General features: G+C 44.1%; 1 protein-coding gene across 1 annotated transcript in view; it reads left to right on the plus strand.

The window, feature by feature from the left end:
- POLA1 (DNA polymerase alpha 1, catalytic subunit) overlaps nt 1-16,143 on the plus strand; it is a 278,247-nt gene that overhangs the window by 41,797 nt on the left and 220,307 nt on the right. Inside the window, exons 13-16 of the mRNA XM_066599857.1 lie at nt 1,355-1,429; nt 2,261-2,399; nt 11,248-11,402; nt 15,687-15,833. Coding sequence (XP_066455954.1) covers nt 1,355-1,429; nt 2,261-2,399; nt 11,248-11,402; nt 15,687-15,833 — 516 coding nt within the window. The remainder of the gene's footprint in view (nt 1-1,354; nt 1,430-2,260; nt 2,400-11,247; nt 11,403-15,686; nt 15,834-16,143) is intronic.

The following is a 16,143-nucleotide window of genomic DNA, read 5'->3' on the forward strand; positions in this document are numbered from 1 at the left end:
GTGTTTGTAGGAGGCAGATGTCTTCCGTTAAGGTCTTCAGGACCACGTGGATGTGGGCACACGGCTGGCAGGACTTTCCCTGTGCTCCAGGAGGAGGGCATACGGCAAGTGTCTGTCCTCCTCCAAGAAGAAAAACGGGCACATCAACTCTAAAGAAAGCTTGATAGTGGCCCGCCAGCCAAAGTGTCCCCATCCTGGAGCATTCCCCTTCTTTCTAAAGGACGGAGAGTAGATGGGGTTCACTGCTAGAGCTGAGGGAGCATCTCCAAGCATCAGGACAGGAGTAGGTAAGTTAATTAGGTGAGTATCGCTCCCTTTTGCTGCCCTGTCCCTGTAACAGGAGCCCCCTCCTGGGTCACATTGCCTGCCAGGCTCTGTAATTGAGCAGCCTTTCCATGCGGTGTGGGGGTTTGGTATTTGCCGCCATGAGGTGTGTGTGTGTGTATTTGACACTGGCTGCCACATGTCGGCTTCGTTGTCCCCGCGCTGCATGTGTTTCCTGCTGCCACGCGTCCGTTCTCTGATGGAGCAGCTGGTCTGTGTGTCAGGGCCCCTTTTACTGATACTGGTGCAAGGCCGGTCTGTGGCCGGCAGGTGCGCGGTCGTTTACAGAACCGACCAGTGGCCGGTCTGTGGTGCTTGCGCGTTGCTGTCTACTGATGCCGACGCGAGGCTGGTACCATATGCCGGCCCACAGCTGGTCCCTGGTTCTGGCATTGTTGTATAGCCACTGTGTGGCATTACTGTGCATTGCCTTTGTGCGGCATGATTGCCTACTCCATGCACAGCTGGAGTTAACACTATTATGCTTAGCGTCGCCTCCTAGTGGCAGAAGCTATACCAAAGGTCTTGCGGTGTCCCCCCAGTGAACAGGACGAGAAGAAATTTTACTGTAAGTTATACCAACATCTTGTTTTCCTGTTTTACCCTTTTTAGTGAGTCCCCCCCCCCCCCCCGCCCCCCCCAGGAACAGTGCCACTCCTGTCCTTGGGCTATGTCTGGTATTAAATGGAGCCTCATTCACTTCAGCCTCTTGACAAGGATGGTGCTCTGTCACAGCAGAATCCTTCTTTTTTTTTTTTTTACCAGTCTTTTGCAACCACTTACTATCCATTTCTAAATGGCTCGGTGTGTGTAGTGTATCCTCTAGAAGGGTTGCCTGTACATGTTGTGGCTAAGCCATGGTAACTACGTGCAATTTAGCACGATTTGCCTTGTTCATCTGAAGTTGGTGGAAACCAACAACAAGCATACATGTAGAATGGCAAGTGACAGCAATCCACTTGTTGGCACTTTTTTTTATAGCTTGTATTAATTCATGTCATAATTTCTTCTTTTTTTCATTGTCCATTAGAAAGTTGAAAAGAACTATGCTTTTGAGATTCCCGATGTCCCTGCTAGCTCGGAGTATCTTGAGGTTCGATATTCTGTAAGTATTTAAACATCCCTTTACAACTATGCTGGTAATAATGTGCTAACATATAGCTGTTTCTTAAACGCTAAAGAGTTTATTCATGTTTTTTAACCAGTTTTCTGGCCTAATGTATTGCTTTGGGTCCAAACATCATATTTTTAAAGTTGACGTGCCACTTTTTCCAACATGTGTGACACTATTGATATGTTTATAGCCAAATTTACACTTTTCCAATGTGTTTGTTTTTTATTTTTTTTGCCTCCCACCACTTTTTAGATAAGTGGTGTTGCCTCAACAGGCATGGGCTATGTTTAGCAGTCTTTCACACTGCACTGGTTTAACACACTGGTTCACTGCTTGGACGGGGGGCACCAGTGCTGGTAAATAAACAGTGTGTATATATACGAGTATACATGTTGAAAGTTTGGTTTTGTATACTAAGCAGATACGTCTGCAGTCTCTCCCCCCCCCCCCCCCCCCCTTCCTTCCCATTAGTAATGACCAGAGTATATTGATGAGGCACTTAGATTTGGGAGGTGACGTTATTTTATCTTCTGCATTCAAAACTGAGTCACCAGTCACAGATTTCTTAATATTTTTCCATTTTTAACTTTGCACTAATCTTATTTTTAAGGAGATTAACAAATATTATTCTGTATGAAGTGTATGCAGACACAAATTACCACACCTAATTTATACAACTTGAAAGTAACAGTTTCAGGCAGGGGGTGAATGTGCTTCTAGCTGGGAAGAAAAATAGAAATTGGCTGTGATTGTTGGTCATACAGTGTGTACGCTAATTGTTTCCTTTTAGTAAATTTATTTTATGATATGTTTGGTTTGCAGGCAGACTTGCCCCAACTTCCTCAGGACCTAAAGGGAGAAACATTTTCACATGTCTTTGGAACAAATACGTCAAGCTTGGAGCTTTTCTTGCTTAGCCGGAAGATAAAAGGGCCCAGCTGGCTAGAGATAAAGAGCCCACGTAAATATACTGCTTCTTTCTGCAAATTTCTCATGTGTTTTTATATATATATTTGCTTGACCTTGAGATCTCTGCAGGTATTTCGCCTACTTACTGCATTTGGAAGGGTTATAAGTGCCAAAGTAAAGGATTAAGTGGCTTTTTTCTATTGCAAGCTTATTTTTATTTAATTTTGTACAGCTTTGTTCATAATTGCGTGTGGCAGGGTGTCTGCTTGGCTTTATCTTTCCTTATTTTTATGTTTTTAACATTAAATCATCTTTATTTTCAAACATGTTTCCATTTTTAAATATTTTATGCAAGTGTACATGGCATATTGTGACATAATTTAATGTCTTTTAATATATGCAATCTTGTGGAATGTTTAAAGGGGGGGTTTCATCATTGGGGAGACACAGCTTTGACAATGGGATATAGCTACTGCCACTTGGAGGCGGACACTAACTTCTAGTTTAGTGTCCTTAGGAGGCAGACCTTTTCAGCTAGGTCATTTGGTATCATTCGGACTCTGGGTTTTATGGGAGGCAGAACTCCTCTCTACCCCCATCGAGGGTGGTGAGGGGTGGTTGGGAGAACAGAATTTAATTTAAAGGGGTTGTCCCGCGAAAGCAAGTGGGGGTATACACTTCTGTATGGCCATATTAATGCACTTTGTAATATACATCGTGCATTAAATATGAGCCAAACAGAAGTTATTCACTTACCTGTTCCGTTGCTAGCGTCCTCGTCTCCATGGTGCCGTCTAATTTCAGCGTCTAATCTCCCGATTAGACGCGCTTGCGCAGTCCGGTCTTCTCCCTTCTGAATGGGGCCGCTCGTGCCGGAGAGCTGCTCCTCGTAGCTCCGCCCCGTCACGTGTGCCGATTCCAGCCAATCAGGAGGCTGGAATCGGCAATGGACCGCACAGAGCCCACGGTACACCATGGGAGAAGACCTGCGGTCCACCGTGGGTGAAGATCCCGGCGGCCATCTTCGCAAGGTAAGTAAGAAGTCACCGGAGCGCGGGGATTCGGGTAAGTACTATCCGTTTTTTTTTTTTTTTAAACCCCTGCATCGGGTTTGTCTCACGCCGAACGGGGGGGCTATTGAAAAAAACAAAAAACCCGTTTCGGCGCGGGACAACCCCTTTAACTGTACTGTTGTCTGCCCTGACCTCTGAAGTAAAGGTGGCGCATTTTGGTGAGTATCCAGGACACTGCCTGCCAGCCATAGTGTCCTCCATTTATTTGTTGGCACTGAAGCACTCTCTTCATCACAAGGTGAGCACTGCTGGAGTTCTGGAACTCGTTGCTGTGGATGCTGAATTTAGGGAGTTTCCCTAAATAGGTGAATATTTTGGACTCCCCGATCTGCTCTGTCTCTTCTCTCACTTAGCGGCAGCCCAGGAATGGTTTTTCACGTTTGGGGCTGCGTCCCGAGAGCTATGCTCGGAGATTACCAGGAAGGACTAAAGAAAAGAGGGGAGGAAGGTAAATGGGCAACCAGTTATGGTGGCCGTTAACTTCTGTGTCCCACTGTCAGGCTTGTGTGATGCTGGGGTTCTTAGTGGGGGCCACAGTGGTCCGTGGGGAAAAATGGACCTGGAGCAGCATCTGGCAGCGACTGCTTCCATTCCACGGCACCGCAATTATTTCCTGGTGCCATGCTCACGTTCCCTTACTTCCAGCGGCACCACAACTGCTGGACTCGGCCCTCACGTGCGTGCTAGAGTGTTCACACGATCGCCAGTTGCCAAGTGCAATATGTTGGGTGTACCATTTGCAGTTTAAAAACTAGGATCAGAAGACCTCTATCTGTTGTTGAACATGCTAGGGAAAAAAAATGTATCTGCTGTTTCATCCCATTTCTTTCTGTTCATAAATGTTTTTTTTTTTTTCCTCCCCACAAGTTAGCGGTTTTGAAACAGTTAACTACCCATTACGGGGTGGAGATCATCCTCATCACAAGCTTCTTGCATATCTTTCAAACCTATGAACCGTATGGCATGAACTGCCAACTTAATTTTTATTTTTTTATTTTTTTATTGCACTATTGGTTATTTTTATTCTGTTTCCTTGTTGTTGTATTTTGCCCTTTGGTATAATGTGTCTTTGTTTCAAGCACCCCATTGGCTGCTGCCTGTCTATTGTGATACATGTGTTACTCACATGTGCCTTCTATTTTTAAGGGCTACATGTTTGCCTGAAATATGTAAGACGGCACATGCTCTCTGTTCCTCCATGTCTGTCTGGATTTTTTATTAAAGAGAGTTTTTTTTACCCGACACTGGACTTACTCCTTTTTCCTGTGCAAAAGCTGGAGCCTTGGTACAAGCGATACATTCTTTTAGTTCAAGGGGTCATCGTTCCGGTTCCGCTTAGCCAACGGTTTACAGACTTCTGTTCCAATCTGTTTATTGTGCCAAAATTTAGTTTGTCCGTATGATCTGTCCTGGACCTAAACATTTTTAGTCCGCGTGTAATAGTCCGTCATTTTCGCATGGAGTCGCTGAGGTCGATCATTGCATCCATGGAACCGGAGGAATTCCTTTTTATCCATAGACATAAAGAATGCTTACCGTCATGTCTTCTTTCATTCGATGTGCGCTCCTATTATTTACAATTTTACGGAAATTCCTTTCAGGCTGGCCATGGCCCCCTGTGTATTCATGAATGCTCTAGCTTTGGTTGTGGCTTTTCTCAATGCTAAGAGGATAGTAGCCATCCCGTATCTTGCTGATATCCTGGTAAAGGCCCCAACTTAGGCAGCCAACCTGTAAAGTCTTCACATCTCCTTGGATAGTCAGTCCAGGTTCGAATGGATTATCCTCCCAAGTCTGCCCTCTCGCCCTCACTGCGCCTGGAGTTTCTGGGCCTCTCCTTCGACACGGTCCAGGCCCGAGTATTGCTTCCAACAGCGAAACCGCTTCATCTACGAAGGCAGGTACGCTCTTTAATGTCGAAGTCCTATTACCATTCTTCACTACATGAGCGTACTGGGTGTCTTAACCTAAGAAATATTTTGAATCAATAGGCCTCTAAAATAGACTTTTACGGCCTTCAAATTGTTTAAAAAATATTGACCGTCTTTTTATAAAAAAATTTTTTTAATATAAAGTACTCCAAGTAATCTTGCTGTTGCTGGGCAGCCTATAACGTTTAGCCAATGCACATTTAGTGTCCATGGAAGGCACCTTTCAATATTTCTTTCTACATGCTATATTTTATCCAATAATGGGGAATGATGAGAAAGTGATCGAGGAAGGTATTTAGCTACAGTAACATTACTATATATCTTGGTATTCCCCAATACAAGGTCAATACGGAAAAAAAGTTTGATGGCATGAGTATTGCTGAGTTCCTGGATTTTTGGCCCTCCATATGTATATAAGGGACGTCTCGCATTGCAGTCGCCCTAAAGGAATCGGAGCCACCTCTTCCACTATTCTCTCCACCGGCATTTTGTCCCAATACAAATCTCTCAGAGTTGAAATTCCCTATCAATATCACTGGTGCGTCTGGAAAGCTTGTCACAATTTCTAATACCTGTCTCATCACGCCCCGATTTTAAGGAGGAGTATGTAGAGAGATATCAGAATACAAATATAATTGTATATTTTGCAGTAGAGACAAACGTATCGGCCCTCCGAGTCGGTTCTCCTACAGATGCACTGGATTGCGATCAGCCTGTGATTTAGAACACAGTCTTCCCTGGAGTAGTTCGTATGTAGTGAGTGATAACTATGTCCCCTCCATTGTACATTAACAGTTTGAAGATTATCTTTCATCAAGTGCGTCTCTTGTAAACAAAGAACCAAAGGGTGATATTTTTTTACCTCCTGAAATATACGAGGCGCTTGCTAGGATCACTCAGACCTCGTACATTCCAGGAAACAATAGTAAATTCCTTAGCCATTTTAGTAGCTATAATATATGAATGCAAGTATATCCATCAGACACATAGGTACATATGTAGTGAAACTACAGAGCAACCACTCCATCAGCCTTCTGTTGACCCGTGTGAGAGAAAAGTAAAACGAACAACCGTCATAACTCATAACCAAACTTAGACACCTGTGAATGTCTACCACTGTGTAGCTGGTTTTCATTCTGCTCCAACCAAGTATTAGCGTCCCGTGTATTCTCAAAGAAATATGTAATCCCATTCACCGCCATTCTTTCTAGCTGAAAATAGCATGGCATATGGTATCTATAATGCCCTCAGGTGGCACTGAACTTCCTGAAAGGTTACACGTAGCTTCTGTGCTTCCGCAGAAAAATTCTGAGGGTGTAGTGCTCTCTAAATTCTCTGCAATAACCTACGTGTTGTGGGTGTCCCAATGTGAACAGTTCTCAAGATCATCTATTTTCTTCAACATACCTGTAATGGTTTGGCCTTGATTCTGCACATCCCGTTTCAATGGTAGAATCTGATCTTCCATATCCCTGACCCTTTGCTCTACAGCAGTCGTATGTTTTTTTGTTTTTTTTTTGCAGGTCTTGTCTGCGACAGCCTAAAGCCTCTTACACAGCGCCCACTTGCAGCTGAAGTGTACTTAAACCAGAGCTGCAGTTCTGAATTGCTCCCATAACATCTCTCAGAGTAGGCTCTTTTTGCAGGAGTACATGCATCTCCTGTGCCAGTCATCTGCATCTCCCTGCCTCATCTCATCGCTGTACCTAGTACACTCACTGTGAGGAGCCTGTGCTTATCTTATGTCTCAGGATGCCTCTGCTTGTTCTGCTGAGCTTCCACTCTGGCATACTGTGCCAGCTTTGCTGCTGGATCTCTGTGCTGTGGTGAGTACATATGTTGCAGAGTCCATGCTGCAGGCACCATCTTGGTGCTTCTAGCTTCCTCCGCTCTGCGCTTGTCTCTCCGTTTGGGCATTGTGTTGGGAAGTAGCAGTGTGGCTTCTCCACTGTCTCTGCTCTGCGGTGCAGCTTCCTGAAGTTTCTGGTAGCGTGGAGCTCCCAGAATGTGTCCTACTGCATCTCCAGCTAGGCCCCGCCCTAGGTCTGATGACTTCCCTTTTCAAGGCGGTTCTGTTTGGCCAGTTTCATGCGTGCCTACTACAGTGGTTCATCTTCTTGAACTGGAACAGTTCCGTGAACTCCTTGAATCGGAGGATCCAGGTACCTCAGCAGATTTGGTACTCCCTTTGTTGGTGACTTTATTCCCCTCAGGTCCAGCTCAGATGCTCATTTCTGACCCACCAGTGGCAGGTACTCTCTACAGATGCCAGCCTTTCTGGCTGGGGAGGCACCTTGCAGAACTTGACAGCGTAGGGGACATGGACCCAGCAAGAAGCCGCCCTAACAATGTTAGATTTTCAGGGTGTTTTACGTTCGCTGCATTATTTTGCACCTTAGCTGAGGGGTTTCCCAGTAAGAGTTCAAACTGAAAACGCAACAGCCATTGCGTAAATAAACCATTACACGGAACCTGCAGTATGAGGGTCATGGCAGAAGCAGCCAAAATTTTACCCTGAGTCGAGGTTCATGCTGCTGGTTCTTGGCGGTGCACATCCAGGTGTAGACAATTGGATAGCAGACTTACTCAGCTGGAGGACAGTCGATTCGGGGGAATGGAAGTTACATTCCAGAGTTTTTCGAGCAATATATCTGATATGGGGCAACCCGGATATCGACCTGATGGTGTCCAGGGTCAATCACAAACTTCCTATCTTTATGGCCCGATCTCAGGACCTGCTGGCTTGAGCGTTGGACACTTGTAATTCCATAGGCCCTGCTGGCATGGTACACGGATCTCATGCACCTGCTCGTTGATGCTTCGGGGCACCTTCCTTTTCAAGACTATCGTCCACCTCTCTGCCACCTGAATGTATCCATGCTACATTTTAAGTTATAGTGGTTGAGACTGGGGTCTTCAGAGACCTTCAATGTCTGCTGGCTTCGAAATTGGACATACATACTTTTGAAAAGTGAGTTGCTCAAGCAGCTCCCCCGTTTCATTCCACTATTCGACCTCGGGACCTTAATTTAGTGCTGGATGCACTACAGTCCCATAACTTCAAACCGTTAAGTAAGATCCCGGCCCACCTTTTGATTTGCAAGGTGGCCCTTCTGGTTGCGGTCGCCTCCATTTTTTGGGTGTCAGAGTTTGCGGTCTTATCAGCCAAACCTCTGTTCACTGCTCTATATCAGGATAAGGCGGTGTTCCTTCCTTTCTTCCTAAGGTAGTGCCCGGTTTTCATCTTAATGAGGATATTGTCTTGCCGTCCTTCTGTTGCAACACTGTTCATCTGAGAGAATGTGCCCTTCGTAAGCTGGACCTGGTGTGAGCTTTACGGATCGATCTATCAATCACAAACTGCCCCTTTTTAGGTGCTTTGATGCCTTATTTGTAATCCTTGACGGCCTGAGACGTGGCTTTGCAGCTTCCAAAGTGGTTATTTCCCGCTGGATGCATTCCTTAGTGGTAGAGGCATATTGTGCTAAGGGAAGAGTTCCGCCTTTTGCGTCTCGCCACATTCTACTCGGGCAGTGGGTGCTTCTTGGGCAATATGGAATAAGGCCTTAGCTATACAATTGTGTAAGGCTGCTACCCGGTCTTCACTGCGCATTTTCATAATTCTACAAGGTGCATAATTTTGCATCTGCGGACTCCTCCCTCAGTAACAGAATTTTGCAGATAGCTATAGGCTGTCCACAGGAATGCTAGTATACATTCCCACCCCGGGGGACTGCTCATGAATGTCCCACAGTTTTAGCTGTGTTCCCCAATGACACGGACGAGAAAACAAGATCTTGTTCATTGGGGGGCATAGCACCCACCCTGTCGGGTATCTAGTTTTCCTTTGCATTTATTCTTCCTAGTCGGAGTGGTGGTGTTGCACACAGTGCCATCCTGAGTTATAGTTATATTATTTTACTTGCCTGTTCCTACTGCTTTCATACAAACTGGTTAGCTTGGTGCCTGCAGGAAGTGTGGAGGGGCTGGGAGGATATAGCTGGTGGAAGGAGCTAACACTTTTTCTTAGTGTCCGCCTCCAAGTGGCAGTAGCTATATTCCATGATCACAGCTGTGTCCTCCAATGAACGAGACCAGAAAATTTTTTAATGGTAAGTACAAAAATATTGTTATCCAGGCTGTACAAACATAAAAGCAGTAATATTCACCTCACTTGATCCCTCATTGGTCCCGTTCTGATGGTACCTGGTCCTCCGCTGCTCTCCTCTTCCTGCTAAAGCGGCAATGATTTCCCCGCACAGGGATGTGTGTGCACTGAAACTAATAACTGGCCAAGTGAACTGATGATTAGGTACCGTATTCACGTCTCTACTATCTGCTACAGCAGGAAGTGGGGAGCAGCGGGGCACAGTCTCCATTGAAGTGGTAGAGGGTTAGCTGAGGTGAGTTTGACTTTTATATTTGTACAGCGTAATAAGTAGCTTAGCAATTTTTTTTACTCATTGCCCGGATAACCCCTTTAACAGTGTTCCTTCAACCAGATGCCAGTTGACCTGTTCAGCCTGTGGTTAAAGTTGTAACCGTTGCCAATAACTGCTCTTCCTTGGGCAGTAATCATGAACTTGTACAACACTTGATGATTTCTTTTACTCAATCGCCTTATCGTGGTGTTCAGACTGTCATGTATGGCTTATGTTTTGGACCCAACTTTTTATAAGCTCGGCTGTTTCAGTAACTTTGATTTTGGTGGTGAGAGCCACCTACATGTTTGACTGTCTTTGCCCTACCTGTCTCCCTCTTCATTACCACGTTTCCACCCAGGTCCTGGTTCACAAGGATCACAGGACACTTGTTGCTCTGTCTAATAGGGAGTTCCAGCTTTGGGATCCTCAATTTTTCATTTTTGTCATATATATGCCATAAAGCTCCAACCTTCAGCACACGGATGTCCCGCACATAGTCTGTCATGCTGTGAGGCTTGTACAATCTTCATAGGAAGATAAAGGGGGCCATCAGGATTTTGTTTACACCTCAATGTACCCTGATGTGCCCTCCTCTCTCTTCCTGTTTTTGCATTAATACTGCGGGTTATATACTTGGGGCTCCTATTCTAAGCCACACAGCTGGGGGGCATTGACCCGCATATTACTGATTACTTACTGTATATATTCGAGTATAAGCCTAGTTTTTCAGGACATTTTTTTTGTGCTGAAAAAGGCCCCCCTGGGCTTATACTCGAGTCAGGGAACACTTAAAAATCCTCCATACTCACCTCCTAGCCGGCATCTGTGTCTCCGGCAGGGGTGCGGCAGGCTGCTTGAATTCTCTCCGCTGTCATCCCCTGTCGTCCTCTTTGCTCGGCTCTGTCATCCCCTGCCGTCAGCGCTGTGTAAGTAGGAGCTGTGATTGGATCGAGCGCCGGCCAATCACAGCCGATGCTCGATCATTCATAGCCAATCCAGCTGCTTTAAAATTCTCCCTGCTCAGCTTTCAAATCCCCTGCCGTCAGTGCTGTGTAAGTAAGCGCTGTGATTGGATTGAGCGCCAGGTGTGATTGGCTGGCGCTCAATCCAATCACAGCGCTTACTTACACAGCACTGACATAGCCAAGCAGAGAGGATGGCGGGGGATGTCAGCAGGGAGAATTCAAGCAGCTTGTCACACAGACATCGGTTGGGAGGGGAGTATGGAGTTTTTTTTTTTTTTTTAACCCAGCTCCTTTATAGCTCGGCTTATACTAGAGTCAATAAGTTTTTCCTTTTTTTTTTTTTTTGTGGGGAAACTTATTGTCTCGGCTTATACTCGGGTTGGCTAATACTCGAGTATATAAGGTATGTCTCTCCTAAAGAGATTAACAAATAAAGAACTTGATGAAATATCTATCTTCACTTTATAACATTGTTGCCTGATGTTTAGCAGCTCTGTTTCATTTTAGAGCTGAACAGCCAGCCTATAAGTTGGTGCAAAGTTGAAGCAATGGTGGCTAAGCCTGATCTGGTGAATGTTGTTAAACAAGTGCCACCACCTCCCATTGTTGTTCTGTCTCTCAGCATGAAGACTGTTCAGAACCCAAAGACTCATCAAAACGAGGTATGGGGTTTTCTATAAACTTTGTATTTGCTCATTTTCATCGTCTGTTATGTTCCTGGATCTGGGCAAACTATTTGTGTTAGATGTAATACATACAATGCTAGCTTTTTAAAAATGAGAAAGTGATCTTTGGCAAGTAGAGGATGATATGCGGATGGTAAGGGCTCGACTTTAGGGTTTTGTGAGCTAATCAGATCTTTCAGGTTCACCTACAAAACTTGCATTTTTTATTTTTTTAGGTTACATTGTACTCGTGCATTCACTGCTTCATTTATTTCTATTACACCTGTATATCTGATTAACCCATTCCCGCTCCAGGACATATGTTTACGTCCTGCAGCGTTGGGGTATATATGAAGAGAGATCGCAGCACGACCTTTCTTCATACAGTGCGGGCGTCAGCTGTTACAACTGACACCCGCAGACAATAGCTGCAATCAGCCACACGGCCGATCGCAGCTACTAACCCTTTAAATGCTTTGTCCATTCTGACAGCGGCATTTAAATCCCCTGAACGATGTTTGGGGATCCTGTATGGTCCACCCCTCTGCGTGAGATTGCAGGGAACAGTGTGGGTGTCATGGCAGCCAGGAGCCTTCTGAAAGTGGCTTGATAGACTGCCTGTCAAATCGCAGTATGACGTAATGTTATGGCATTACGTTATACTGCAGGAGCGATCAAAGCAGTTGTGGTCCCCCAAGTAAGCTTAAAAAAAGAAAGTCGAGATAAGATCAAAATAAAATTATTGGTTGCAAAAAAAAATAAATAATTAAATCACATTTTGCCATATCTGTAATAAAAAAAATCTAAATCTTATATAAGAAAAAAACATATTTTGTATCGCCGCGTCCGTAAAAGACCAATCTATCAAAGTAGCACATTATTTACCCCGCACAGTGAATGTCGTCCGGGGGAAAAAACACCAGTAATGCACTTTTTCAGTTAGCCAGTTTCCCAGAAAAAATGCAATAAAAAGCGATCAAAAAGTCATATGTATTCCGAATTGGTACTGACGTAAACAGGATATCCCGGGGGAAAAAAAGAGCCCTCGCACAATTACGTTGACGGGAAAAAAGTTATTGCGCGCAGACTATGCTGGCAGAAAATAATTTTAAAAAATTAAATGTCTTTGAAAAAAAATAAAAGTACAGCAAAAAAAAAAACTATACAAGTTTGGCATCGTAGTAATCGTACTGACTCAGAATTAAATTATGTCATTTTTGTTGCAGTTCGTGTGTCTTAAGATGCACTGAAAGATGGTGGAATGTCGTGTTTTTTTTTCCATTTTACTCCACTTATAATTTTTCAAACGTTTTTCAGTACATTATATGGTACTTTAAATAGCATTATTGAAAAAGACAACTCGTCCCACAAAAAACAAGCCCTCATACAGCGATATAGATGGATAAACAAAGAAGTTACGATTTTTTTATTTTTATTTTTTTTAAAGGGAGTGAGGAAAAAACGAAAATCGAGGGGGGGGGGGGGGGGGCTGCGTCACTATGGGGTTGAAATGGGACTATTTTCAAGCAAATGTGTGTGTACACTAGAGTTGAGCGAACATACTCTGTCGAGGTTGATGCTCATTCGAGTATTAGCGTACTCAATGGTGCTCGTTACTCAAACGAGCATCAAATTGTGTTCAACCCCGCCCCAGCATTTGGCTCCTCCCTGCTGTGACGTGCCTGTTTTGGCCCCTCCCTGCTGCGATGCAGCGCGCGTCATTCGAAAATTTTTGGTCTGGCAGAAAGGGGGGTGGGAGGGGAAGGGAGACACCGAGACCAAAAAGAAAAAAAAAAAAAAAAAGCTGGGCACCTGGTGTCCCACATACAAAAATGCTCGAGTCTCCCATTGTAGTCAATGGGGTTCGTTACTCGAGTAGAGCTCTCGAATTTTACGAAAAGCTTGACTTTAATAACGCGGACCCGAGCATTTGGGTGCTCGCTCATCTCTAGTGTACACCATTCTATATTTTCTGACAGGTCATAGAAAAATGTCAAAAGATAGCATTGCTTTATGTCAACTTTACTGAGCTTCCCAACAATCTGTGATGTGGCACCTGTCAGAGCACTAGATGCATTTGACTCCTGGTTGGTTTATCTCTCTTGAGTGAAGCCAACAAAATAGAATTTTCAGTGCATTTATTTTTAAGAAAACCTATAAATTTTTTTTTTTTATACAGTTTCTTAAAATAAATCCTATTTCTAAATATAAGTAATAATAAGCCGTGTGATTTTACATTTTGATCGTTGTGTGCATGATATTCAGATTACCTGACTCCTCAGACTACTTAGCAGCAACTCTGACAGGAAGTTCCCAGCATGCCCTGCAGTGCTACGTCACACTTTTTCACTGGCATAGATTAAAATGTTTTGCTTACTGGCTCATCTTTTTGCCTCGTTTCCTCCTGGAAAGGCTTTAGCCCAATTCACAAGCTTACACGTTATTTGTGTCACTCATGTTGTCCTACATGTGATTGACTGCCTTATTTTGTCCTCTCTATTTGACATCTGTTCTTCGTACTTTTTCATTTCAAAAACTCAATAAAACCCTTATTCCAAAAAACAAACAGTGCTGATGTGCTGTATTGCCAGCAGGCCCCGACAGCCCCCTGCTTTCTTCTTAAATGGCACCACATGCGTGAAGTTTTGTCCCCCTCACCATATGATACTTTGTTAGATATTGCAAAATCTCTCCGTTTAGGGAACAAAAAGTGTATCTGTTAGAGCACTGTCGGGAAATGCTGGGAGCACATGTGTTATCTGTTAGGGAGGGTTCCTGCAGCTATTTCCGCTACGCAGTGGGATCCCATCTGTGAATTGTGTCACAGGTGCCAAAAACAGCATGGTCAAGCGCCCCCCAAATGGAACCATTCTCTGTCGTTAATGAAATGGACTCTGCTTTGGAGTCCATTTGACAAGGGTTCCGTTCGTTTCTCTTTTATTTGGAGTATTGAGTAACTTAGTTAGAATAACTACATTATTCTGTATTCCGAATACAATGGAATCCCTGTCAAATGGACAGCAAAGTGGTGTCCGTTTCACTAATGACTGACTGTTTCTGTTCTGAGGTTCCGTCATAGTGCGGTTTTCGGCACCTGTGGCGTAACCCCCAAAGGGAATCCTACAGCATAGTGAAAGACACTGTAGGAACGCTTCCATACAGGTTCTGTTTGGATATTTGTGTAAAGGATCATGATACTCGCAGTTTCGCTCCACACTACCTCTTCCACATCCAGTACTCGAGCAGTTAAGCAGTTGTGCTCTCTGTTCCGCGGATCACAACCCACTCCCCTTGCTGGGAGAAATCGTTCAATGCTGCTTCTGCCACTCTTAACTGAGCTCTCCTCAAGCCGAGAAGGTCTTGTAGAGGCAAGGTAATTGTCTGCCCACACGCCGGGAAGTAAGAAAAAGTTTTAGTAAGAACAGTAAAATTGAAACTTGGTTAGAGTAAAGGCCCATTTACATGTAATGATTATTGCTCAAAATTCGTTCAAAAGACAAAAAATGAGCGATAATCGTTACATCTAACCACGGGCATTGTGCACTTCTCATCTGATTTTTAAGGTGAACTTAAAATCAACCGTTCAGCCACAGAGAGATGGTGTCTTTCAATAGACCGCGTGCTGTGTTCTCCACGGGAGACGGAAGATTATATTGTAACCTGCCGGCAGCTCCGAGGAGAACAATGCAGCTGCTCACACAGCTGGGCGTGGGATTAATTGCATGCTGGGCTCTGCAAACAACTCCTGGAGGCCCTTTTACATGGAGATAAAGATAATACAGTAGTAATGGCAGTTAGTGGCCATTAACACTTCATGCAAATAGATCACTAAAACTTTCAATCCTTTAAAAGATTATCTTTGCATGTAAATGGGCCTTCAGTGTTTAGAAGTAAAAGGACATATGCAGCAGCCTTATCTAACAACTGGATAGGGAAGATCAGTGGTGAGAAAACCAATTTAGAGGGAATCTATCCCCATTTTGTTTTGTTACTAAAACCATCGCATGTCATACTCCTCACATGACATGAGTTTAGTTGTGAAAAAAGTAGAGACCGATTTCCCATTATCTCTGCTGCCCGGAGGTAAGCAGACTGGTGGGCAACAGACCAGCAGGGATACGAAACAGGCGAGTATAAGATTATTATATCACTTAATAAGCATTCGCTGAATTTAGAAAGAAAAAAATGATTCCCTTTTTAAGCATTGATCTCTGAACACATTATGGAAGTACAGAATTGTGTATATATTTATAATCTCTTTGCACAACTTCTTCATTTCAGATTGTTGCATTGGCTGCTCTAGTTCACCACAAATTCCCCCTGGACAAGGCACCTCCACAGCCTCCTTTCCAAACTCACTTCTGTGTCCTTACTAAGCCTAGTGACTGCATCTTCCCATATGACCATAAAGAAGCTCTAAAAGGAAAGGTAAACCATTTTCTTTGCTGGTTACTAATAGTGTATTTTCCAGGCTGTAGAACACACTGGGCCATCGGATGCACTGATAACAAAATATACAGATATTTACTGTGCAAATCCTATTGGGGTACATCAGATTATAAGGTTATCTCATAGAATTTATGTACCACTTTACGTTTAAGATATACTCCCTTCTCCCATGGCAGTATCCTATTACCCGTATGTCTTCCCGTAATATTAGGGGAGATTCAGCTAACCAGTGTTGCGCAATCAATTTTCTTGCTAGATACAGTAACCTTGCCACAGTAGTCCGTTCTGG

Source organism: Eleutherodactylus coqui, chromosome 4, assembly GCF_035609145.1.
Source record: "Eleutherodactylus coqui strain aEleCoq1 chromosome 4, aEleCoq1.hap1, whole genome shotgun sequence".
NCBI lineage: Eukaryota > Metazoa > Chordata > Amphibia > Anura > Eleutherodactylidae > Eleutherodactylus > Eleutherodactylus coqui.